The sequence below is a fragment of the Plecotus auritus genome, assembly GCF_963455305.1.
Source record: "Plecotus auritus genome assembly, chromosome: 1".
NCBI lineage: Eukaryota > Metazoa > Chordata > Mammalia > Chiroptera > Vespertilionidae > Plecotus > Plecotus auritus.
In genome coordinates, this window is record NC_137770.1 from 24,121,298 (window position 1) to 24,146,661 (window position 25,364).

At 54.3% G+C, this 25,364-nt stretch overlaps 2 protein-coding genes across 4 annotated transcripts in view; one reads left to right on the forward strand and one right to left on the reverse strand.

The window, feature by feature from the left end:
• Positions 1-686: 686 nt before the first annotated feature.
• On the forward strand, positions 687-5,601 carry NGB (neuroglobin). Its single transcript, XM_080668609.1, has 4 exons — positions 687-994; positions 2,285-2,396; positions 2,963-3,082; positions 4,498-5,601. The coding sequence occupies exons 1-4, from the start codon at positions 906-908 to the stop codon at positions 4,630-4,632; spliced, it is 456 nt and encodes a 151-aa protein (XP_080524735.1). The 5' UTR covers positions 687-905; the 3' UTR covers positions 4,633-5,601.
• A 6,063-nt stretch (positions 5,602-11,664) lies between these two features.
• TMEM63C (transmembrane protein 63C) overlaps positions 11,665-25,364 on the reverse strand; it is a 70,718-nt gene continuing 57,018 nt past the window's right edge. For all 3 annotated transcript variants that reach the window (XM_080648665.1, XM_080648666.1, XM_080648667.1), the window contains 9 exons: positions 25,244-25,350; positions 24,209-24,295; positions 23,597-23,662; positions 21,411-21,573; positions 21,096-21,201; positions 20,473-20,640; positions 18,671-18,780; positions 17,154-17,222; positions 11,665-14,435 (listed from right to left, as the gene is read on the reverse strand). In XM_080648665.1, the coding sequence (XP_080504791.1) occupies positions 14,235-14,435; positions 17,154-17,222; positions 18,671-18,780; positions 20,473-20,640; positions 21,096-21,201; positions 21,411-21,573; positions 23,597-23,662; positions 24,209-24,295; positions 25,244-25,350 (1,077 nt within the window). In that variant the 3' untranslated portion in view covers positions 11,665-14,234. The remainder of the gene's footprint in view (positions 14,436-17,153; positions 17,223-18,670; positions 18,781-20,472; positions 20,641-21,095; positions 21,202-21,410; positions 21,574-23,596; positions 23,663-24,208; positions 24,296-25,243; positions 25,351-25,364) is intronic.

The window sequence follows — 25,364 nt, forward strand, 5'->3', positions numbered from 1 at the left end:
GGGGGCATGCAGGAGGCAGCCAATCAATGATTCTCTCTCATCATTGATGTTTCTCGTTCTCTCTCTTCCTCTCCCTTCCTCTCTGTAATCAATAAAAACATATTTTAAAAATCATGGGATGGTAGAACGTTCAAGCTTAACTCCCTCAAAGTCCACATAGGGCAATGCTCACAGCTGCTGCAGCTGAGACCCCACCCTGCCACGCAGAACTGGGCCTGGAGTTGGAGTCCACAGGTCTCTAAGCATGGAGTCTCAGGAAAACCCAGCCTGGCTGGAAATGGCTGCGGTCGGGTCCTGTCCCTAAGGGTGAGTCCCCGTGAGGAGTGGGGGTGTCTCAGATCCAGAACCAGGGCAAAGGGCACCCCTAGCCTCAGCCTAGTCATACAGGTAGTGGCCCTGGCATCCCCTGTGGCTGGGGAGGAGGGGAGGAGACCCTGTGCCAAGGGGGTGAGAACTCAAAAGCTTCAGGCAATGTTTGAGAGAGGCTTGTGGAAAGGTGGCTCATGCAGAGCCTACCTGAGGAGATCAAATTCAGTGCAGGCTCCATGATTTCCGTGCAGCTCCGAAGCCGGCACTGCTCATGCCACCAGGTGGTCTGGGCCAGAGCCTTGCCCCAGATGCGCGCTTTGATGGCCGGAGGGGGCGGGGCCGTGGTTGCTTTAAAGCGCCCCCGTCGGTCGGCTCCGGGCTGTGCAGCGCGGGACACTGTCAGAGGCGCGGGGCGCAGGGAGCTGCTGCCGGAGCAGGGTCCCCAGAAGCGCCAGAGGGGCCGGCAGGGTTGGGGCGCCTCCACTAGGGCAGGGCTGCCAGGGGTGCGGCATAGCCTCGTCGCTTCGGAGATGGCGGGGCACCTGCGGTGACGGTCTCGTGCCCAGAGGGTTCCAGCCTTGCGCTCCTGGGCGAGCATGGAGCGCCCCGAGCCCGAACTGATCCGGCAGAGCTGGCAAGCGGTGAACCGCAGCCCACTGGAGCACGGCACCGTCCTGTTCACCAGGTGAGGGTGGCCCTGAGCCCAGGGCGGGCAGGGGACCTGGCCAGGAATGGGTTCCAGGTGGCTGGCCCGGCTGCAGAGGAGGGAAAGCTGACCGCTGCCTCTGCACCGGGCGCCTCCTGATGTGCTCACAGGAGTTGGCCCAGCGACCCCTTCTTGCTTCCCGCGCCGCACATCCGGCTCAGCGAGGCTCCCTGGGGGCGGAGTGGGTCCTCTCCGGAATCTCCTTTCTCTCGGGCCAGCAGACACCACCTCAGGCGCTGCGCCTCCGCCCTGGTTCTGCTCCTCCTGAATTTGTTCCTTGGATAGTAACTCCAGGGGTGCCCACCGCTGCCAGTAAGGGGAAACCGCCCGTGTGGGGAGGGTGGGCTGGATGCCTGGCGGCAGAGCATGGGGTCCAGGCCCCAGGAAAGTGCACTTCCGCCAACTAACAGGAGGATGAACCTTTCCCAGGAAAAGACCAGGCTAGGACAGAGAACCTCCAGGCAGGGGAGGACAGATGCCCGAGTCTCACCGCGCCGAAGAGGGGTAAGGGGGTGCCAGCCCCTAAGGCGGAGGAGGATGCAAATCTTCAACCTCAGCTTGAGGGTCTCTAACCACTTAGCCATCACCAATGAGGCACGGTTTCCTTCCACCATAGTTTTTCCTAAGCCAGCACAGAACTTCTGAGGAAGCTTTTGCAAACCCCAACCCCCAATCCCCCAGCCCTCCACCCCTGCCTCCCCCAAAAGTGGACATAAATTCACAGAGTTACCCAAAACCCAGATGCACCCTCTCAGATGTGGCTGAGAGCTTCTGCTTTGTGTCTCCCGGCTTTCCCCTGCCTCCTCAGGCACCCTCTGTGGTTCCAAACTGTGTGACCCTAGGGAAGCTCCTTAACCTCTCTGGGCTCTTGTTTCCTCCATAAAGCGGGTAAGGAGTTCTTAATGCTATTATTATCATCGCTGGCCGGAGCCCCCTCAGACACGATGGGACTAGGAGATGCTGACCCCAAAATGGGAAGGGGTGGGGGAAGAGAGAGAGAGAGAGATGCTTTTCCCAGGCTTTCTGTTTGAGGATCCCTTCTTGCCCCAGTCCCCTCAACATGCTGGGTCCTATGAGTGGCCCGGGGACCCGTGTTCTTTCTAGGAAGGGGGTTCCGGCAAAGCTGGCGAAGGGGTCGGTACCAGGTTGGAGGGTATGCTGTAACTGACGGCCAAACCTCTGGCCCACCCCCACTCCCACGGTGGCAGCCAGGGCTGGCGGGGCTTGCTGGGGCTAACACCCGGGACTGACACGGGCCTCCCCCTGCAGGCTGTTTGACCTGGAGCCTGACCTGCTGCCCCTCTTCCAGTACAACTGCTGCCAGTACTCCAGCCCTGAGGACTGCCTCTCCTCCCCTGAGTTCCTGGACCACATCAGGAAGGTGAGGGGAAGGACGAGCTGGGGTGGCCTCCAGGATCCAGCAGGCGCCTGCCTTCCTGGGAGAGAATGAGGGGCATGGGATAGTGAAAATGACTGGTTTTCTGCCCCAGGCCTGGGCTTACTGCCCTCCTGCTCCTTTCCCTCTGCGCTGAACTGGACCCAGTCTGAGGCAGTCAGCCTTCTCCCCACCCTGTGCTCAGCCAGCTGGTCCCAGCTCTGTCATTGCCCTTGGCCTTGTACCTGGCTCCTTCAGATGGTGCTGGCACTCAGCTACTAGGGGCCGTCTGCCTGTGAAAACCAAGCTGGGTTTTCTCCCAGGGCCTCAGTTTCCCCTCGTCCCAGGCAGACAACACTGTCCCGCAGGCCTGTTTAGGGCTTTGAGCCCCTCAGCGGTTTCTCTCACCGTGTAGTCGGCCGTCACACATTGAACACCTACTGTATACAGACACAGGTTGCTTTCCATTTCTCAAGACTCTCTTACCTCCAGTCGGGACCCCCAGGTTCTGGACTGTGGTTGTGAGCAGGGAGATGGCTCTGCCTGTCTCACTGTGACCTTGGCCTTGACAGGTGATGCTCGTGATCGATGCTGCGGTGACCAATGTGGAGGACCTGTCCTCGCTGGAGGAGTACCTGGCCGGCCTGGGCAAGAAGCACCGTGCAGTGGGTGTGAAGCTCAGCTCCTTCTCGGTGGGTAGCGGGGCTCCTCTCTCTCCTGAGCTCCTGACGTAAGGCCACGACTCTCTGCCGGTCCTCCCTTATCTCCCCCTTCCTATACCCTCACACGACGAGGGCGAGGCACCTGCATCTGTTACACACGTGCTGTGTGATCCTGGTACTGCCTTGACCTCTCTGAGCCTCCAATTTTTCTTCTGTGGTGTGACTTCTCCTAGAACCATAGAACATTACGGAGCCTGTGGGATTAGCCGGCCTGCTCCGAGTTCTCTTCCTGAGTATAAGATCATCTCAAACAAACAATGATGCCTAATTTCTCTGGGCTCATGGGGGTCGTCCTTCTGTGCCACATGGTGTGGCTAGAGCCACTCATGCAGTGTATTCAGCTGGAGCTCAGCTGCGGATGGAATGTCCAGGGTGGCCTGGCATCCTCGGGGTCTCTCTCCCTGTGGCCTCATCACCCGTGGCCTGGCCCAGCTTCTGTCCAGAGCAGCAGCTGAGTTCTAAGAGGGAGTGTTGGAAGAGGTCAAGCCCGGTGTGCAAGTGCTCTTCCAGACCCTGCTTGCATCACTCTTGCTAATGTCTCATCTGGCTAACATCCCATCGGCCAAAGCCAGTCACACCGATGAGCCCAGTGTCAAGGTGGAGGGTCCCTACTCAAGGTGGGGTTCCTTGGGGCACTGATGTGGCAGTCTACCACACAGTCCAGTCATCCTGCCAGATGGTAGGCACCTTGAGGAAGGGACTGAGTTTGTCTGGTGCTCTCCATCTCCCGCGCCAGCACAGTGCCTGGTCTCCAGTGGACAGTCAGTAAATATTCGTGGAATAAATAAATCTAATTTATTATGACTAAACACGAGAGCCATTATTATTGTTGAAGGCTTACTGTGCGCAGATGCTATACTAAGCTTTTTATAGATGACTTCATTTAATCATTTCAACAACCCAATGAATCAGAACTTTTTTTTTACTTTCTTGGTTTAACTGATGAAGCACCTGAGGCGCAAAGAGGTGACATACCTTGCTCAAGGTCACAGTTCATAAGTGGTGGAGTCAGAAAGTGAACCGAGGCCCAGCCCGGGCCTTCACTCCACGAGTGTCACCTTGCAGAGGAGGAAACAGGCCTGTGGGCAATGGCTCTGCTTGGTCTGAGCTGGGGGTCCCAGGCAATGCCTCCGCCTCACTCCTGGGGTGGTTTCAAGGCTGGGAGTGGGGTGAAAGGCTTTGTTCACTATAAACGCTCACGTTAAGGGGGAGAGTGGGTACAGTGTGGTACCCAAGGATTGGGGCAGAATACTGCTCAGAAAGCATGAACCCTGTGCAGGAGAGAGGAAAGGCCCTGCCCAGCCCCGGGCCTCAGTTTTCTCACCTGTGGGGTGGAAAGATGCCTTCCTGTCTGGGGAATGACAAGGTGCTCCTTGCCTCTGCAGACGGTGGGCGAGGCCCTGCTCTACATGCTGGAGAAATGCCTGGGCCCTGCATTCACACCAGCCATGCGAGCAGCCTGGCGCCAGCTCTACGGAGCCGTGGTTCAGGCCATGAGTCGAGGCTGGGATGGCGAGTAAGAGGCAGCTTCTGCCCAGCAGCCTCCACCTGGTGGCCTTCCTCTGTCTGTGTCTGTCTGTTGGTCTGTGTCTGTTGTAGCCTTGTCCGCTTGACCATATTGCAGGGGTGACGGAGCAGGGCTGGGTCCCCGTCCCACCCCCACTTAAGTACAGAGCGGTGTGCCTTTCCTTTAGGACAGGGCTTCTGGATTTCCCTGCACCCCAGTGCTTCTTCCCTGCTTCCTTCTCTCCCCCTGGAGTCCCCTCTTCTGCCATGAGGAGCAGCAGCACTGTAGGGGCATTGGCGTCCTGGGGCCGGGGAGGTATTGGGCTTTGAGAGAAGGGGCTCTTCCGTCAGCCACCGTTCTGGGGTGAGCCTGGGCCCAGTCGGGGAGTGGGATGGCCGAGCTCCAGGCACCTTTTGAATGCTTTCCTCTCCCAGGGTGTTTGCTTTTCACAGGGAAAGGGAGGAACGGCTTTAGCCTTCATGGTGGAGTCACAGGCAGGTCATCAGGAGAACTGCTGAAGGGACAGGTGACCTGGCTCGTGAGGGGCTCATCGGGGTCTCGGGGGCCTACTGAGATGTCACTGCAGTCTCTCCCCTCCCCGCACTCTGGTGGCAGCTCCCTTACCATCTCTCTGTAGGAACCAGCTAGCCAGCCAGGGTGGGGTGGGCTGCAGAAGGCCGAGGAAGGAGGGGCCCCTTCATTCGGAGAGACCTGAGTCCGGCAGCTCTTCCTCACCACGCACCCCAGCCGGGCCCCGGGCTCATCTCCTGACCCTCCTTTCTGCCTCTGCCCGCACCCGACGGTGGGCCCACAACTCCCAGCTCTCATGCCCAGTGTGTGCCCGTACTCAGGTGGGTGGATGGATGGAAGGCAGTGTGAGAGGCCCTCTACCCTCGCCCTGAGCTGTCTGCACTCTATCTTTTGTTCTGTGCAGTGTTTGTGTAAATTCATGAGGAATAAACCTCTTCTGTGTGCCTCTCCGACCCTCTGGGACTGGTCTTTTCTTGGGTGTCAGCTTGTACCAGATGAAGCTGCAGAGTGATGGATGTAGGACAGGGCAGGAGTTTAGGGTCAGGAGGGCCAACGTGAGAACAGGTAAAAAAAAAAAAAAAAAAAAAAAAAGGGAGGGGCCTGGGGAAGCCAATGGTGGAGATGGAGCTAGGGGTCTGTGGTGGAAACTGCCTGGCAGGGCACCAAATCCAGTTCTTCTTCCACCTGGGCATAGAGCTGCACTATGTTTCCCAGCCTCCCTTGCAATTCGATGGGTCATATGACCAAATTCTGGCTCATAGAATGTGTGGACATGTATGCTATCCCTAAACCTGGCCCCCCAAAACACCTGCATGCTCCTCTGTGCTCTGTCATCTGTCTGCTGGCTTGATGCAGACCTCACAGCGACCTTGAGGACCATGTGTTGAATATGGCAGAGCCACTAGGTGAAAGGAGCCTGGGTCCCTGAATCACTGCTTGGAGGAGACAACCCACTAATCACAAGTGCCTGGTGGGGCCAGGTACTTCTCCAGGAGGTAGAGCAGGGACTCACCCGTTTTGAATTTTACAGGAAAGTGACATTCACTACTATTGTGTTTGCACCATGATACATTTTGGGGTTAGTTTGTTACAACACATGCCCATGCTAATTCAGATCTGAAGTAGGTCATTGGTCAGGGACCTGGGAGCCCCCACCTGCTGGTGGACAAGGTGAGTCCGGGGAGAGGAATGGGCCAGATGCCAAGACAGCAGCAAAGGGCACCAAAGACTCTGAGGACATCTTGTAGATCCTACTTGGAGAGGAAGGTACCAATTCCAGGGCAGGGATTTTAAGGACAGTAAATGAGTTAACCTGGAAGGTACATTGGAGTTGAAGAGCAGGTGTGTGGTGTGTGTGTGTGTGTGTGTGTGTGTGTGTGTGTGTTCGGGAGGCTCAGGCAGCTAGGGGTAGAGAGGTAGCCAGGGCCTGGGGAGGGAGCAGCATTAAGAGTGGGCATATCATGAGTCAGAGAAAGACAAATACCATATGGTCTCGTTTATATGTGGAATCTAATGAACAAAATAAAATGACAAATAAAATAGAAACAGAGGCATGGATACATGAAACAGGCTGATAGCTGTCAGAGGGAGGGGGACTGGAGGCTGGATGAAAGAAGATGAAGGGATTAAACACATATGACACAGACACAGACAACAGTATGGTGATAGCCAGGGGGAAAGGGGAGTGGAGGTGGGCAAAAGCGGGGGTGGGGTGGGGTGGCGATTGGGACGGAAAGAGACTTTATTTGTGGGGATGACTGCACGATGCAATGTGCAGATGATGTTTTGTTGAGTTGTACACTTGAAACCTGTATGGCTTTGTGAACTGCCACCCCAATAAATTAAATAAAAAAGGAGTAGGTATCATATCAACAGGTTCGGGGTTAACCCCTGACATGCTCCTGGCCTCCAAGATGTGGGGTCCTAGAGCTGGGCTGTGAGTGGTGCAAGGGCTGTACCAGGCCACTGTCCTCACCCTGAGGCTTCCGTTTTCTCAGCCAAGACCACACTGCTGGTGCCAGAAGACCCCAGCTCCCAGCCGGGCTCAGGCGGCCAGGCCTGCCGGGGGGTGACTGCGGACAGTGGGTCTGGAGCATGTTAGGAATGCTTTTCCCGCTGTGGCACCGAAAGCAGTTTTTTCCTCGAGTCCCACTCTCCACGGAGAGAGGGCCTCCTCCGGCGTGAGATCTGATAACAGCTCCGACTCAGGCCCACGGTTCTCGAGTGTTTGACACCCATTCAGGTGACCGGCGTGACCTGGCTTTGGAAAGACCAAGCACTCTCCTCGGACCTGTGTCTTAAGCCATCCTAAGCATGATTGCTTTTTGCCTGTCTTAAAGGCTACCCTTCTGCTTGTGCACGTGTGCATGCATGTGTATGTGCGTGTGTGTGTGTGTGTGTGTGTGTGGTAGTTCCTTCCCTTTCTCAGCCCTGTATTCCTCCTCAGTTTATCATTCACATGTCCCATCTTGTTTAAAGAATTGCCTCGCCCTACACCCCTCTTCTCTCCCCAGCTCCCACTGTTACAGAAAACCGGAGAAGAACAAAGCAATACTTAGAGAGATGGAGTTACATTTATTACACACGGGTCCAGAGGAAAGTGTCTCTCAAATTCTGGGCCCCAACATGGAGGAATTTTCCCTATTTATATGTTTTTACCTTCTTTGTCTCCCAAATATGGGGTGTTTCCGGCCTCCTTTGCAAGTTCTTAAAGAGCCTCTATGTGCTGAGGCCTTGAGACCTCAACCAAAGGCCTGGCCTGGTGCCAGCACTGATAATTTTGTCCGGGGAAGGTTTAATGGCCTCTCTGAAGTGGGAGTAGTCTCATTTTCCTTGTTATTTAAGCAAGCAAGCATTTACAGAAGCCAAATAGCAGGGTTAAAATTTCAAACAGCAGTTTTTATATAAGATGGATGCTTCACCACCCTGTTACTTCCCTTGTAGCAAAACTCCTTTAAAGAGTTGTCTTTCTTGGCAATTTTTCATTTCCTCACTCATATGAGCAAACGGGGACCTATTTCAACCAGGCTTTCATCCCCACCCTAATCTGTTCTGGTCAAGGCCACCAACAACCTTCATCCTGCGAAATTCAGGGTCATGGCTCAGTCCTCATCTTGCTCTTCTGCTCAGCAGCACTGGGAAGAGTTGATCACTCTTTCCTTTATTTTTAAATGTTTTATTATGGAAAAATGTTCACATACACAAAAATCAGAGACTAATGAATCTCCATGTACCCTTCACCCAGCATCAGTGGTGAGCACTCAAGATCTCCCCACACCCCTTTTATTTGGCTGGAGAGTCTTACAGCAAACCCCACCTTCCTGGTCTTTCACCAGTAGAGTCTTCCATATGAACTTTTAGCTGATACATTTTTCACCTCTCACGCATCCCATCAACACACCTACCCAGATGAACAGTATCTCCGCAACCTCACCTAATGCCCAGTGCATATTTGAAATCCCCTGATGTCTCAGAGACGTCCTTCTGCAGCTGGTTTGTTCAACCCAGGTACAACCAAGGGCCACCGATTGCATCTGGTTGTGTCAAACGTTTCATTCTCTACAGCCTCTCTCCCATCCCCCAGACCTTGGATTTGTGGGAGAAACCAGCTTGCTTGCCTAACAGCCTGCCCAGCATTCTAACTTGGCTGATGCTTCTCTGTGGCATCTTTGAACTCATTCTTCTGTGCCCTGTGTTTACTGTCAAGTGTGCTAGAGCCGGGGGCTCCCTCCTTCCTTTTTGAGTTCCTTCCTATCTTGGCTCTAGGGACACAGGCTCTCCTGGTTTTCTTCCTTCCTCGCTGCGACTCCTCCGGCTCAGTCTTCCTTTCGGATTCTCCTCCTGCTCCCTTGGATCTCCTCTGACCTCCACTTGCTCCCACAGAGGCCTCAGCCGATCCATGCTTTAAACTCCATCCATGCTGGTCAGAGCAGCCCACTCATCCTCGGATGCTCCAGATCTGTCCCCTGCGTGCAGCTCTTTGTGCTCACATCACACCTCACTCCCAAGGAGCTTGATCCGGATCCTCCCATCTTCACTCACTCCCCTGCTTTATTTTTTCTCCAAAGCACTATCCCTACCTGATGTCCCCTGTATAAATTCTTTTCTAAATCCTCACCCGAGGATATTTTTCCATTGGTCTTTAGAAAGAGTGGAAGAGAGAAGGAAAGACAGAGAGAAACATGGATGTGAAAGAAACACATAGATTGATTGCTTCCTGCTGGCACCCCAACCAGGGCCCAGCCCAGGGAGGAGCCTGCAACCGATGTACATGCCCTTAACCGGAATCGGACCCGGGACCCTTTGGTCCACAGGCCAACGCTCTCTCCACTGAGCCAAGCTGGCTAGGGCTCTACTATATAAATTTATCATGCTGATAATCAGTTGCATTTGAAAAGGGAAGGCTGACAGTTCAGTTTGGCCACTTTGAGCTCTGCGTTTGGAGGGGCGGGAAGAGGGGATTCTTTCAACCCTTGATGAGGTAGCCAGAAGTGACCCTGAGGCCTGGCGTGTGCGTGTGGCCCACACAGGAGTATTTATTGCAAAGTAAGATTACAGCAGTTGTGCCCGTGCTGGGTACTAATCCCTCATGAGGTGGAGAGCAAATGTTTGTTTGGGCCTAACCTTTGATTACCTACTAGGTACTCCCTGGAGGCAGAGTGCCGGAGGTTTCCCCGGCCTGAGGGCTGTAATTATTTTCAAGCTGCAGGGCCACACCCTCCCCAGCTTCCCCCATTCCAGGGACTCAATTCTCCTGGCACAGGAGTCACCTGGGGGGCTTTTGTAAACTAGGCGTGCCCAGGCCCCGCCTCAGAAAGTTTAGTTTGTCCTGGACCTGGGGTTGTTGAAATCTCCAGGAGGCTCATCGGCAGCCAGGATGGAGAACCCAGCTTTGGCGGCTTGAGAGAGGCCGGGCTAGTTGTCAAGGCTGGGGGATAGTCAGGTGTCCAGGAAACATCATCTGCCCAGAAAACCTGTGAACTGCCTTCCCACAAACAGGCTCCCCCAAGCCTGCCAAGGAGCGGACTGAGACACCTGGAGATGGGCCCGCATGGAGGTCTTAGGACGGACCTGAGTCTCCCCCCGAGCCCCCTGCCCGTGGCTTTGGGAGAGTGCTGGCCCTGGAGGGCCACCTGGAGCCCAGGCTCTCCTGCCTCCTTCGCAGCCCCGTGGAGCTCCAGGGCCCTCTTAGGCAGAAGCCATCAACCCAGTGTCCTGGGCCTCCTTCTAGACCTGTCCCCGAGTCCCATCCCCTGCCCAGCCCACCTTCCAGGCCTCCAGTCTTCATGGCCTGCTGAGGACAGAGGAGAATGACCGATCCCACTCTCCCTTCAGGACTTAGCACGTGAGGGATCACAGCCTCCTTCTCGAGCTTCTCTGTCTTTCTACGTCTGTCTCTGCCCAAGCAGAGTCAGTCCCCTGAGAGGTCTGCTGGACCAAGGAACGGCCCCTGGCCCCTGGAAGGAGACCCTGAGAGGCAGCTGTTCGGGTGGGGGTTCACGGGTCCCAGGAGAAGGCCCTTGTTCCCACAGCAGCCGTCAGCCCCACCCCATTCCCAGGCAGCCAGGTGGTCATCATACTTCTCCGTCCCCTGAGGCAGCCCTCATGCATTTCATCTGATTGACTTGGAAAAGATTGCTCTGAGGGGAGAAGGGTCAAGGGCATGGGCCCATGCCACGAAGGGCTTTGAGCCCAGGCCCACTGATGGACTGTGACAGGTGCAGGAGAGGGTCCAGGGAGGGCTGGGGAACAGCCCTGTGCAGCCTGCCCGGAGGTTGTCCTCTGTCCCCAGCTGGACCTGCTGTGTTCAGTCATGAGGCAGAGCAGCCAGCCTCCTCCCTCCGGCCCCTCCTTCCTGGATGAGATGACCATCCCAGGGTCATCAAGCGGCGAGAGGAAGGCCAGAACCCTGGTGTCCTCGGCCAGGACACACGGCCCAGGGCAGGGCACTTTTTTCCTCTTTTCCATGCTACAACAGCAGACAGAACTAGCACTGGCTAGAGGGTCTTTCTTAGCCCATTCAGGCCTGACCTACCAGCCCACACACCTAACACCCAACCTCTCCTCGACCTCCTCCTGCCGCTGGTGCAGACCCGAGCCCTGCCTGCCTCGCTTTCTGGGGGTCTCCCCCCTGAAATCTTCAGCGTGTCACATCCGGCTTCTAGTCTGGCCAACAGCCTCTCAGGGCCCAGCACTCACCTGGGGCTCCTGCTGCCCAGGGAGGTGCCTGAGGGCTTCCTAGAAAGGTCACAGAGCAGAGTTCTTCATTGCTCAGGGAGCTCTCAGGGGACCCAGCAGAAAGAATGGGCAGATTCACTTCCCGTCTCTCCAGCAGACCAGGCTCACTTGTCAGGCCTAGCCTGGGAGGATAGGGGCCACCAAAGGCCTCAGGGGGAGGGGGTCCCCAGGAGCCAGAGCCATGAAGGTGTGGTGCTCCTTCCCTGTAAGCTCATCCCTTCCAGGTGGAGGGAAGCCGCTGGGCGGGGCCTGAGGCAGAGACACAGGCAGCAGAGGTTGGGAGGGCTGTTTATTCAAGGCACGGTCATAGCATTAATAACAAGAAGGTTCGGCATTCTGGCACATTCCTTTAGTAGTGGTGGCCAAGGGAAGTCCATACCCCTCACGTGGGTCCCCAGAGGCGGCAATGCTGCTGATAGGCACTTTGCTTCCAGAAGCATTCGAAGAAGGGGCCGGCAGGCGTGGAGCTGCTCTAGGCTGAGTGGCGCACTTCTTGAAGTCTCTATGCCGAGTCCCCCACCCCAGAGGCAGCTCCCTCCAGATGGGTCAGGTCTGAGAGGGGTGCTTCGGTGGCGGGACAGCTGGGAAGTGAGCCAGTGGCGTAGGTGGAGGCCAATGCGTGAGGCAGGAGTGGGCTGAGAGCAAGCTGAGGGGGGAGGTGCCTGAATGTGGGGGGTCAGGAGCCAAAGCACACCCACACCCCACCCAGTGACGGAGAGACGTCGAGCAGCTGTGGTGGGGCCTTGCCAGTTGCCCTGGGTCTCCAGGAAGGCTAGCGAAGTGAGGACTCTGGAACTTTCCTAACATTCTCACCGTCTTCTCTCAGAACCAGTCTGCACTTGACCCCAGTTCAGAGGGGGAAGCCCCGGGACATACTTCCCTGTCATCTGCTGTGACCCTTTGCATATGCAGCTTCCACAGGCTGCCAGGTGGGCAGGGGAGGAGAGAGGAGAGGTAGGTGCCCAGTGAAAGCGAGCCCGCAGGCCAGCTCTTGTCAGGCCTCCCCCCACCCCCCAAACAAAACAAAACAAAACAAAACAAAACAAAACAAAACACCACCAAGTACACACTCTGGGGGTCGGGCAGGGCCTGGAGCTCTCTGCTGAGGCCTGCCCACCTGCCCTGGAAAGGACCTATGCCCTGGTGGCTGGTGGAATGCTCGGGGGAGGGGGCCTTGGGTTGTGAGGGACTGACTGGGTATAATTCCCTCCTTTTCCGAGCTGGAGTGGGAGAGACTGCTTCCTCCTTAGCAGACTCAAGCTCTCTGGAAAGATCCCTCAAGCCAAAGTCCAGGCCAAGGAGAATCTCTGGGGTGAAGCTTGAAACTTCTGGAGCTGGGATGTGGGCAAAGATGAAGCAAGGACAAAGTTCAGGGTCACCCATGAGCCTGGGGCCCAGCGAGGGGACCAGGGCCACCTTCAGCAGGTTGGCTGCAGGGACCTTGGCCTTTGGAGGAAGCAGCTCTAGAGCATGCAGACCCCATTCGACTTGGCTTGTTCTGGTCCACCGGGGCCCCAGCTGGCCCTTCTCTGCGTGTGCATCTGCTGGGCTCCTGGTAGTCCTGATGGGGACCGGTCCCCAGAGGCAGAGGCCTGCACCCCTCTGCCTGGGCCAAAGGTCCTGGGTGTCCCCAGCATTGATTCTGCTCAGGATTAGGCTCCAGGGCTCAGGAGGTGACAGCTCTGGGAGGTAGCCTTACTCTGCCAGAAGGGGCTTCGCTGTGGAGGTCACCGCCCCACTCCACCCCACTCCTTGCTGGGCATCAGCAGTGTCATAGCCAGGACCACCCTGGAGACCACCTGAGTGGTCTTCAGTCCAAGAATAGAGGCAAGGTCCTACCTGGAGGGCAGGGAGTGGCCAGTGCCCTCAGTTTGAAGCAAGGGCTCCTTACCCTAAGCTGCTGCCCACCTTGGCCACACGGGGCCCAGGCACTGAGGTGGGCATGAGGCAGGAGCAGTTCTCAGTGGCCACCTCCTTGGCCTTTGGAGTCCTCTGATTAGGACCTGGGGCTTGGGGAGGTGTACCTGGTTTCCCATCAGCCGACGTTTTGGGAGAAGACCCCCACTCCGTGAATTCTGCCTCTGCCCCTCCCACCTTATAGTAACAGCCAAGGTTTGCCTTTATCAAAATGCACACAGGTCCCGTTTAATGAGTCCTGAGTGATCGTGTCCCAGCTACCCTTACAGGAATAGAAAGGAGAGGATCTCTACCCTGCTGCCCCGGGACTTCTGTCGGGGGCAGAGGAACAGGAGGGCCTCAGTCGCCTTCTCTCTAGTCTTGGGCTCAGCTGCCCCTTGCTGGTGGAGGCAGAAACGTCCTCTTTACAGAACCCCATGCAGGGAAGCCGGGGTGAGGTGGTCTCTGTCTTGCCGATGAGGCCCAGCACACGTACCTTTGCCTCCTCAGAGGGAGGGGCCAGGAGTGGGGCAGGGTGGGTGGGAGCAGCAGCAGAAGCTCCTTGGCAGGGCAGCGAAGACCCCAGGGCGTCGTCAGTGGGCTTCTTTCTGCCTCTTCCCTTATGCACACGTTTCTCCATCTTGACCCCAGGAAGGTCCTGAGCCTTCAGGCTCTGTGTCCAGGGCTTCAGCCACTCTCCCAAGGTTTGCCTGTGTCCTCTACCCCATCCTGGGGTCCCTGTGCACTGCCCAGCACCTCCCATTCTCGCTGGTCAGCAGGCCGGGGCCTCCACGTGGCCAATGGCCAGATAGGCAGACGTCTTCCTCAGGCCTTTCCGAAGCCTGCAGGAAGTCGTGGGGAGGTCCAGGCTGCCCTCTGTCTCCCCCTGCCTGGCCCACCCCTGGCTGCCACTCCCGGCTGGAGCTGCCAGGGGGAGGCCTCGGGTCCTGGTCAGTGGTACTGGCTCGGGCCCTCCAATTCCAGGCCTTCCTGGAACTGGGCCGAGTCCAGCTCCTGTGCAAAGCCCCTCACACCACTCTCCTCTTCTCCCTCTTCTGGCGCTCTGTTCATGGTGCCGTAGGTGTGCCGGGCGGGCGAAGAGGCTGGGGTCAGGTTCATCTCCGGCTCTTGCAGCACAGTGGCCACATACAGCTGCTCAGGACAGAGAAGGGGAGATTGGGGTGAGGTCACATTTGGGGCAAGGCCCTGGACATACCCTTATCCTTATGTCCTACCCCCAGAGCCTCTGGCCCCTTGAGCCATGGTCCTTCTGCACCAGCTGCCCATGTCCTGGCCATCCCCCTGCCCAGTTGCTCTTGGTCATTTAATGGGCATCTATGAGCTCCCAGGGCTAGTCAGTGCACCTCCCTAGTCCTAGTCAGTGCACTGTCCCTCAGGCACCTGTGCCATTCATCCTGGGTGCCGGGTCAGGCTGAACCCAGGGCGAGATGCCAGTAGGTTGGCCTATGCTGTGGTCTGGGGAGACCCTCCCCCCATTCCTGAGCTAGTGCAGTTTCTAATACAACTTCAAAGGCACATCCACAAGTCCCTCAGGCTGGGTCAGCGAAGGGTTGGCTGGGAATCAGAATTTGAAACTGAGGCTGCTAGCTGAGGTCTTGGTCATATGACCTGTCAAACCCAGGCAGACACATAGGAAGTACTAGGGATAGCGCTTGGAATGGCTTTCAAACCAACTCCTTATTTTAAAAATAGGTAATTATGGGATAGAATTAAGCCTTTCCTGTAGGAATTCATTTCCGTGAAACCAAGCAGCCCTCATTGATGAGGGAACAATTTCCCTACAGAAGAGTCTAGAGCAGGGGTGGGCAAACTTTTTGACTTGAGGGCCACAATGGGTTCTTAAATTGGACCGGAGGGCCGGAACGAAAGCATGGATGGAGTGTTTGTGTGAACTAATATAAATTCAAAGTAAAGGAGCGGAGGGGAGAGCAAGAGAACCGGATAGAACAGCCGGATCTGGCCCGCAGGCCGTAGTTTGCCCAAGGCTGGTAGACATTTGCTTCACGCCAAAGTAAACCCCACAGATGACCTTTGGGTGGTAAGTGGGGAAATTGTAACTGAACAATAGAAGAAGCCAACTGTCATCCCTAATCAGGGAGTCACACCAGCACCATTAATGGGAGTAAAAGGGACATTACGTATCTCCTGGTGTGAGGCACAGCACTGCCTGTAATGTGATCTCGCACCTAGTGTCGAATTTGAATCTATCAAGCCTTTGGAACTAACTTCTAGTTCTTAGGAAGTACAGGAGGTAGTGGGATTTGCTATAAGATGTTGTGAAGAAACAGTCAGAAAAACCCAGAAGGTGGGACATTCTGCAGGACTACTGGCTTGGTTTTTCCAACGAGCATTAAAAAGACAAGGCGCTAGACTTAAGAGGACATGCATAAGGGCCGGATTAATGGGGCACAGAGAATGGATTCTTTTGGACAAGCTGTAAAAGATATTTCTGGACCATGGAGGACAATTTGAATATGGACTGAGTATTTGAAGAGGTAAAATTTTATATGGAAAGATGAAGATTATTTAAGAAAACCTGAGTTACCATATTATTTCACTTGAGCAAAAATTTTATATATGGAAGATTATAACTTAGGTATCATTGCTCATCTCTGGGTGGTGAAAATATGGGATTTTTGTTTTCTTATTTTTTGCTTAGCTGTTTTTCCCCATAATATCTACATATTCACATACCACTGTTGCAATGACGAAAGATTAAAAAAATCTATTCCAGTAATTTTTATTTTTAAGCTCATGCTTTAGAGTCAGACCTGGCTCAATCTTTACTCTGCATTTCCCTGCCTTGTAGCACCCTGGGGTCTAAATTAATTGGCCTTTTTGAGCCTCAGTTTTCCCATCTGTAAAGTGAGGATAAAAACCCTTCCTGTGTGGATTTATCATAAAGATCGAGAGCGAGAATGGCGGAGTTCTGCGCACCGGGGTGTGCACGCCCAGCACGGGTGAGTCTGCACGCCCACCTGCTCTGCCACGACTAAAGAGCCTGCTCTCCACCGGGCCCTGCCGCCCACTCTGAATTTCCATCAGGCTGTCTTCGGCTCCCCACATGTTCCCGATCGTCTCTTCCAGGCCTTTGCATAGGCTGATCCTCTTCCTCGAATGCTCTTCCCCCACACCCTATTCCACGTGGCAACCCTGACTCCCATCCCGGGAGTTGGATTAGATGTCCCCTCCTCCTCCGGGAAGCCTTCCCTGAGTGCCCTCTTCAGTGTTCCTTCAAGGTGCCCAGGCTTTGGCATCGGTGACCCTGCATCCATACTTGTGGCTGGAAGGTGGGTGAGTGCTCATGCCCCTCTAGGCTGAGCCACCGTGTGTGAGCCAATGCTTAGCCTGCTGGACCCCTGCACTCTGAGTCCGGCCTCGTCTCTTCACATGCCGATGGGCCCGCTCATCTGGCGCCGCCCCGGCCTTACCATTCCGTCCAGACCTGCAATAGCTCCCTGTAGCTCTGTCTGCGCACCTGTGCCCTTGGAGGCAGCCTTCGGTCCTGAGGCCGAGCCCCAGCACGTCCCTGCGTCTACACGACTGAGCTCTCTGTGGATGTGGCCGAGTTCACCCTGACCTCTCTCTTCCTCTTTGGCTTCCTTCTAGAGACTGTTGAGTTAAACATGGATCTTCTATCTTCCCTGCTCTTCAGCCAGGGCCACGGCAGCAATTGGACCTGGGCCAAGTCCTGCTGCATCAGAGGAGGGAGCCCAGGGAGGGGGGCCCGTCTCCTCCCCAATACCCAGGGCGGGCACTAAATGCTGGTGCCCCCACAATGCCACTGGAGTAGCCCCCCTCTAGGCATCCCCTTCTGACCTGTCCCCCAGGGAGAAGGCATTGACTCACAAGAGAGGTGGGCGTGGAGGAGGTGCTGCTTGGCTCCATGTCAAACACAGTCTCCATCTCCTCTTCCGGCTGCAGCAGTGGGGAGAAATGTGGAGGGTCACAGAATGGGGGTATCTGCCCTTTGCCTTCTCCCTCCCCACATCCAGAGGAGCCTGACCCTGCACTTGGGCCTATTGCTCCCTTTGAACTCAACTAATCTGTTTTCCCAGACCTACAGCCCAGCCGAAGCCAGGGGAACAGAGAGGCGACTGGGATGCTAGGGTGACCCTCCAGAATGCACCATTCCTGAGGGCCATACGGGGGAAGAAAGTAGATTTGGGATTGGGGCTCAAAGATGATCCTGCTTTGAGTCTAGGAAATGCCTTTATTTCAACTCTCTCTTCTCCCACGCCCCTCCTTCCCCCACCGGAATGTCCCCCTCTATCTGGAACGCATCATAAACCACTATGGTCTACGTTCCCTGACACCTTCCTTCTCCAGAGGGGCCACTCGGACAACACGATCATTGGTATCGTTGTATCGGGAAGACAGAGCCAGAGGCGTCATTCACTAGCCTGGCACTGGGGCCAGGGGCGGGAGGAGGGGGCCAGGAAGGGAGGGCAGTGAGGGCCTGTGCCCAGGGTCCCAGATACGGCAGATCCACTAGAAGCAAGAGGCTCCTCTTCCAAGAGGCTCCCTCCTCTGACTCGGCCGGTGCTAGTGCTTCAGATCAACTTACTTCTTTTCCTTACATAAGTGCATTTTAAAAGGAAACACTTCACTAGTATAAACAGAAAACTTGTGTCAGTTGCTATAAGCAGAAGAAGAAATAAATAGGAACCCATAGAAAAATAAACGTGTAACCTCTAAAAAGCATGTTAGGGTCCACTGGAAGCCATTCCAGGGCGTACACAGATGCCTTCCTTTGGGAAATGCTGGTGAGAGCACACAGCGTTGCTGGCAGGGCCCTCGGTGGGCAGGGGTTGGCTCCCTTCTCTACTGACTGGGCTGGGCCACACTGGCAGAGAGCGGAAGGAGTCACCGGGCCCAGAGAGCCAGGCGCCCCTCCAGACCCCCTCAAGGTCGATATGCTGGAACTCTTAAAAGTGATGACTACCCCCGTCCCCAGGCACTGTCCTTTACTACCCCTACCCTTCTGCTTTACTCCATCCTCCTTTAGCTCTCCGTCCCCTGGAATGATGCTGCCGGCTCAGTGCCAAGCGGCTCGCACTGTAGGAGGGATGGGCAGAGGCCTGCTGTTGGGAGGAGGTGTCAGAGGGGAGAAGAGGAGAGGACAACTGTCTTCTAAATATCCCACTCTGTGAGGGGAGCAGTGCCTGGGCCAGTGCGACACACACACACACACACACACACACACACACACACACTCTGAGTTTGTGCACCCCATAATCAGAGAGAAAGGCAAGAGCCTTTCATCTACGTGGTGCTGTGGGTGCCCAGGTCAGGAGGGTATGCTAGGGCTCTGTCCCCCAGGGGCTGGGGAGAACCAGCGGAGGAAAGGCAGGCTGGCAACTCACCTCATAGTCCTGTGCCCTCGGAAGCCTCCCTATAAGAGTGCCCAGGAAGGCAATTACCATGGAAACGATAAGGGAGGTGAGGGAAAAGATGGTGATGCTGTGCAGTGAACCTGCCAAGGAGAAGGAAAGGGGTTGGTGCTTGAGGAGTGGAGCTGTGCCCATTGAACATGTCCTTCTCCACCCGTCCGTCACCTCCTCTATCACAGTGCCTGGGAAGTACCTTTGAGTTACTCGTTTGTGCCACTGCCCCAACTTACAGTCCGTGACCCACACCTTTCCTTGTGAGCCCTTTCCAATGCGCACACACAGTGATCTGTGCTAATGGCACTGAAAAGCAACCCAGAACTCAAAAGTCACTCATGTTGCCCTGGCTGGTGTGGCTCAGTTGGTAGGAGCGTCGTCCCATGCACCAAAAGGTTGCAGGTTTGAGCCCCAGTAGGGGCACGTGTGTTTCTCACATCAATGTTTCTCTCCCTCTCTTTCTCTCTCTCCTTCTCCCTCCCTCTCTCTCTTTAAAATCAGTTTTAAAAAGGGAACTATTTATTAAAAATAAAATAGGTAAAAGTCATTTATGTTTCGCTTGGTGCTATTTGATAACTTTTTTAGGGTAGCAGTTAACTAGGTAAATATTAAAAATCAGTCTTTACGTCACTACTGCATAGTGCTATACTTATGTTTTTATAATAGCAAAAAATGGTAAACAACACGGATCTCCAACAACGGAGAACTGACTAAAAACTGCTGGTTTAATGCAGCCAGTAAGAGGCATGAGCTCAAACAGTATTTGAATAACACAGGAGGTTGCTCAGAACACAATGTTCAGTGAAGAAACTTGGGATACAGGACTGAATGTTATAAAGTGAATTTCAAAATTTCAAAAAGCAGCAATAAATCTATAAACTCCCTCCACTTTGCCCCCCCCCCCCCCGCCCCCGGCTGAAAAACAAACAGACACATGTGCACAGAATGAGGCCTGGGAGTGGCTGCCCGCAGGCTCCAGAGGATTCAAATTATGACCTTTCTGATTTTGATCATAAACAGTCCTTCCTACTTAGAAAAAGGCATTATAAAAGTGAAATCTGCGAGGTGGCAGGCGAAGGCTAGGGGGATACGAAACTGGGGGTGACGACAAACGGGTAATGCACACCGTGACCGAGAGCTGTGTGTTTATAGATGCCATGGCGACAGGGGAGGAAGAACCCATGTTTGTGATTCTCCCTTCTCCATGCCACTGAGACGGTAAAGGGCAAGTGTCCCTGAGGGAAGGCCAGTGTCTGGGGAGGCAGAAAACAGTATGGGGCACGAGGAGGAAGGAGCGGAGGAGGTCAGTGTGACCTTGCCTCCGAGCGGATTTCCAGTCTCTGGCCCGTGGGAACAGGGACAGCAGCTACGTGGAGCCAAAAGGAGGCAAAAGCTGGCTGCCAGGGCAGACTCGGAATCCTCCTCCGGGTTTTTACCAACTCATAAGACCAGCCATCATATAGGGTCCCAGAGGGAATGCCATGGGAATTGAGCCTGAGAGCTAATATCTTATTTTCTGCCAGCCCTGAGTTAGAATGAAGGAATAAGATGTTTCTTCTCTGAGGGTGTAAACCAAAATGCAAAGGATTTGGATGGCAGAGGTCCAAGCCCTCCCCTTATCTTAAAGGCTCTACTAGAAGCCCCGAAGCCACGAGGAGCCACTGGGCTTGGCCATGCTCAATGAGCAGCGCCTGGTCCTCTCGCCTCTTCTGTTCTAGCAGAGCTGTGGGGAGGGAGCAGGGCAGGCAGAGGTGGAGTAGCTGGGCAGGCCTGGTACCGACCTAATCGTAGGACAGAGAAGAAGAGCATCCAGAACAGACCCAGCAGCGGCGCGAAGATGGCCTGGTTGATGGCGGCCATGTGGATCTGCTCGTTGAGCTTGGTGGGCACGTAGGAGTAGTACATGTTATAGCGGTCCGTGATGTGCTTCATGCACAGGTACAGCAGCCCTGGGGCCGGAATACAGAGCCACACTCAGTGGCTGCTCTGCCCTCCCCCGCCCCCCGCCCCCCGCGTCGGGGCTCATGCTATCCCAAGGCCCCCACACAACTGAGAAGTCAGAGCAGCAAGGGCCAAGGCCAGGCTGTGGCAACCCTGTGGTGCCAACCTCTGGAACCAGCATCTTCCCGTGAGCCCCAGAACCTATTCTGCCAACTCGGCGAAGAGTCATTCACTCATGCATTCACTTAACTAACGTCCTATGTCAATAGCCGTGCCACCTCCAACTCCTGACCTGACCTGGCCCTGGCCCTGGCCCTGGCCCTGACACCCCTGCCCGGCTGACAGGCCATCCCATCCCAGGTTTCCTCCTGTTCCTGGACGTGGCCTGATGCTGTGGGACTCGACTCCTCCTCCTTGCAGACTGAGGGTGTATAGCCCTGGGTGTGCCTGCGGGGTGACTCACCGAAAGGGACAATGATGGGGCAGGTGATGCTGTACGCCACCACCACACTGAAGACATTCATCATCCACGCGTACTCACGCCCGTACTGGAACTCCATGGCCTGGTCCTGGGCAGGAAACAGGAGTCACCGAAGGTGGCCCAGCTGTTCCTGGGACTCCTTATCGGTCTGGGAGCTGGTCGGCAGCCTGCCTTCCAAGGCCAAGAAGCACCCCTTCCCCCACGCCCCCCACACTAGGGGCTTCCAGGAGGCCCCCTTCCTGACATCCTCCCAAGGGCCACTCTGAGGGCTGTGCTTAGGGGAGAGCCGGCCCTCACCCTCCTGATGTGGACTCTCGCTGGCTCCGACTGGGAGAAGAAGAGGCGGGTGGTGTACAGGACAAGGGACCCCGGGCGCAACAGCTCCATGCCCGTGCCAAGCAGAGCTGCTGTGATCACGTAGTTGACGAAGAAGGCGCCGTTGTCCGGCAGGAACACACACCTGGACATGGCGAGGGTGGGAGACAGCAGCAGAGCCAGGGGAGAGGGAAAGGCAGAGGTGAGAGAGGGAGGAGGAGAGGGAGTGAAAAAAGGAACCAAAGGGGTGGGGATTACATATTTGAAAACTGGGACTCTCAACGTTTGTAACCCTAAACGTAAAAAAACAAAATCAAAATTGGCTGAACATCCAACATGACCTGCCTATTGCCTTGGCAAGATGGGGAGAACAAGTTTCCTACACATGTGTTCCCAGCTCAATTGAAGTTACAAGGGCCCTTTGGAGCAGGGATGGGGATGGTGTCCATAAAACGTGGATATGTTGGGATATACATGTGCTGGCTTTATCTAAAGCAGGCTGTTTGACCTGGACCACACACCCTGGAGAGTCCACAAGTAGAATTTGAGGGGGAGATGGGAGTTTCTGTGATTTTAAATGGGGAAAAAATAGCCCTAGTCGGTTTGGCTTGGTGGATAGAGTGTCATCGGCCTGTGGACTGAAGAGTCACAGGTTTAATTCCGATCAAGGGCACATCCCCGGGTTGCTGGCTCGATCCCCAGTAGGGGGCGTACAGGAGGCAGCCGATGAATGATTCTCATCATTGATGTTTCTATCTCGCTCTCCCTCTCCCTTCCTCTTTGAAATCAATAAAAATATATTAAATGGAGAAAAATTACATCTTTATTTCCACTAACTTCTTACTGCAATTCAGCATTTCCTCCCATTAAGAACATGAGCAAAGAACCACAGCCATTTCAGCCACTGAAATCACATCGTTTTATATGACGCTGCAGTCATTGCTGACATCTTACAGTATCATTTGTGCTGATTCCCACTTCAAAATGATGTCACTAAACTCTGCCCGATTGAAAATTTCCTCTCTGCCCACGTGTATTTGAGATCACTAGCCAACTTCAGCTAGGAGTCATTCCGCCACCTAATGGCCACGCTGCCTGGTCTCACACTGCTGTCCCTATCTACACAGTTCTGTGGACTTCCTTAAAAAGAGAAGTCAGTGAGCCCTGGACATATTTCAGAACTCCTTCTACAGCTGTCCTTCGATGGCATCAGAGTTGTCATGAACCCCCAGTGCTTTTCTTTCTCATATATAAACCGTGTTCAAGATGTAAAATAGCCAAAGATGAACTCCTTCATTTTGGGAAAACACATACAACTGATTGCAATTAGGGTTTGCAGAAAGTAGAGAAACCTTGGAGAATTCTGGTGCTTGCTCTACAGAGCAAGCTATGGAAGTTTGGGTGTCATTTGCAACATTACACCTTTGAACATTGGGGTTTTCAACATTGGGAATCTTAAAAATAAAAAATAAAATTGAAATTAGCTGGATGTCCAAGACGACCTGCCTGTTGCCTTGTCAAAGATCTCCCCAACCCCATTTAATGTTCTTCCAGCTAAGTGACATCAGCTTTCACACGGATGCCTCTAAAACAATAAAGTGTCACTTTAGCTTGCCTACATTTCAAATGCATTGTCCTGCCATTAAATGTGTTACAAAGACCGTGTTACAAATTTGATTTTTAATTTGAGAACTAGACTTCAGTGCAGTTGCTATTCCTTGTAACCCAGGTATTTTGTGTATTTAAAGATATTTACTTAGAGTATATGTAAAACTGGCCAAACCTGAATAAGCCCTGTGAGTTGTTTCAATGTCAATTTCCTGGTTATGCTATTGTACTAGAGTCATGCAAGATATTACCATTGGGAGACCTGGATGAAGAGAACACAGGGCACTTTGCAGGGGGTGGGGGGAGGCACGGGGAGAACAATTTCCTGTGAATCTACAATTATTTCAAAAAATTCAGAGAAGGGGCCCTGGCTTTACCAGATTGCCCTGGGAGTCCACAGCACAGGAAAGGTTAAGAGGCTGCCTAATGAGAGTGTCTGCATGTACTCATCTCTACCTGTGTGAGCAAGTAAAGGGTGCACACATCCACATCCTGGTGCGAACCCACAGAGCCCCAGTGCACACTGGGAGTGCACCTGCAACATGCACTCGAGTACTCACTGGAACCTGATGGATGCCTCGTCCAGGTAGTAGATGTCAAAGAGCCAGCGGAAAAAGACATCCAAACTAGAAGCAAGAACAAGGCAGGCCCTTTAGTTAATGAATTTATGAACTAAGGCCTTGGGTTCAATTCTTCTTGGACTGACTTCCCTTGTCCAAGTCCCAAAGACTCTTGAACCCTAATATTCTAGCTGGCCAGCCCACACTGCCTCTCTTCCTTCCTAATGTTGGGCCATCCTGCCCCTAGCCCTTGGCCTTTCAGCTCAAGGCCATCTCCTTTAGCAAAATTTCTCCCACAGCCATTTCTCCTACAGTGCTCTCTCCTTCTTCTGAATTTCTACTGCGTGGTCCCCAGTTTGGGCTTTCAGTTAGCTGGTAGGCATGACCTGTCACTCCAGCTCGATGGTAAGCTCTGTGAGAGCAAAGTTCATGGCTGACACCTTAGAGTTAGCATGATACTTGGGACATGCTAGGCTCATGACAGGCCCCCTGGACTGCCTGCCAATCGAGGAATGGATTTGCAGCAACTACAGGTAGACCTACAGTATTCGAAAGAGGAGGTTCCAACGCTAGCTGAGCCTAAGAAAGGAGAAATAATTAGAGGTGCGGTACCTGGTCAGTCCCATAGAGGGCAGAATGATCACCATGAACACGAGAAAGATGTAGCACTTATACACAATGACCAGATTCTGACTTGATCTGGAAGGGAACAGAGATTCGTCGGTGAGTGAGATGTGATAAGAACCAAAGGCTTAAAACTACAGAATGAAGAGACAGAGAGAGAGACCGCTACCTGGCCTAGAAAATTGATTTACTAGCGCATACCAATGCCTTCTCCATGGAGCACTGTGAGGTGTGTTGTGACTGGTAGCAGCAAGAAAGCATCGCATGATCAACTAGTGATATCTACCCTGGGCACAGGAAGGGGAGGCATATGTGCCACATACTTGACATCTGTTAAAGGGACATTACCAATGATATTCAAAATACCTTTGGAGTTTCAATGATCAACATAAGCCCTGTTCTTGGCCATAGGAGAGACCAGTAAGGACTTGTTAGGACAAACCTCCTGGCTTGCTGCCTGGTAGGATGGTAGGAACCTTGGTGCAGGAAATAACTTTTGAGACCCAGGTAGCCCACAGGCCAAAGCAGGTCCACCTGCCCAGGATATAAGAAATACTTTCTATCCAATTAGCCACCATAGAACTGTTAGGGCTCACCAATGGGAAATTGTTCCTGATTGTTTAAAATGTGGGCCCTGTATGGGCTAGGTGGGTCCACAGTCAGTGTGAATTCACGGGCTCCTCTGCGCTGGCCATAGCAGCCTTCCGGACATTTTCCAAACCAGTCCTGCTCGCTCCTCTCTGCCCACAGCTCCACCCCGTCAGTGCATGGCTGGAAGCTCTCGCCCAAGGACACCTGGTTTTGGCCCCACATCTCTTTATACAGTGGCCCTGTCTCAGCATGCCTGAGGCCAAAGGCCCAGAGACAATGCAGCCCTCCCTTTACCCTTCTGGGATGGCTTTGGGTATCCAATTCCATTCCTTAGGCCAGATGGGAGGACAGAGCACCAGGCTAGTGGGTGATGGGGGGAGGGCAGGGGAAGGGCTGGGAAGAACAGGTCTTGGAGAGGAGGCCCCAGCTCACCTGGTCCAGTGGGCCTCCAGGAAGACAGAGAAGAAGACAATCAGAGGCATTATCACTGTAAAGGCCCAGAGCATCAGGGAGGGGAAGAACTGGGTTATGATGGGGCTCTGCAGGGGCGGGG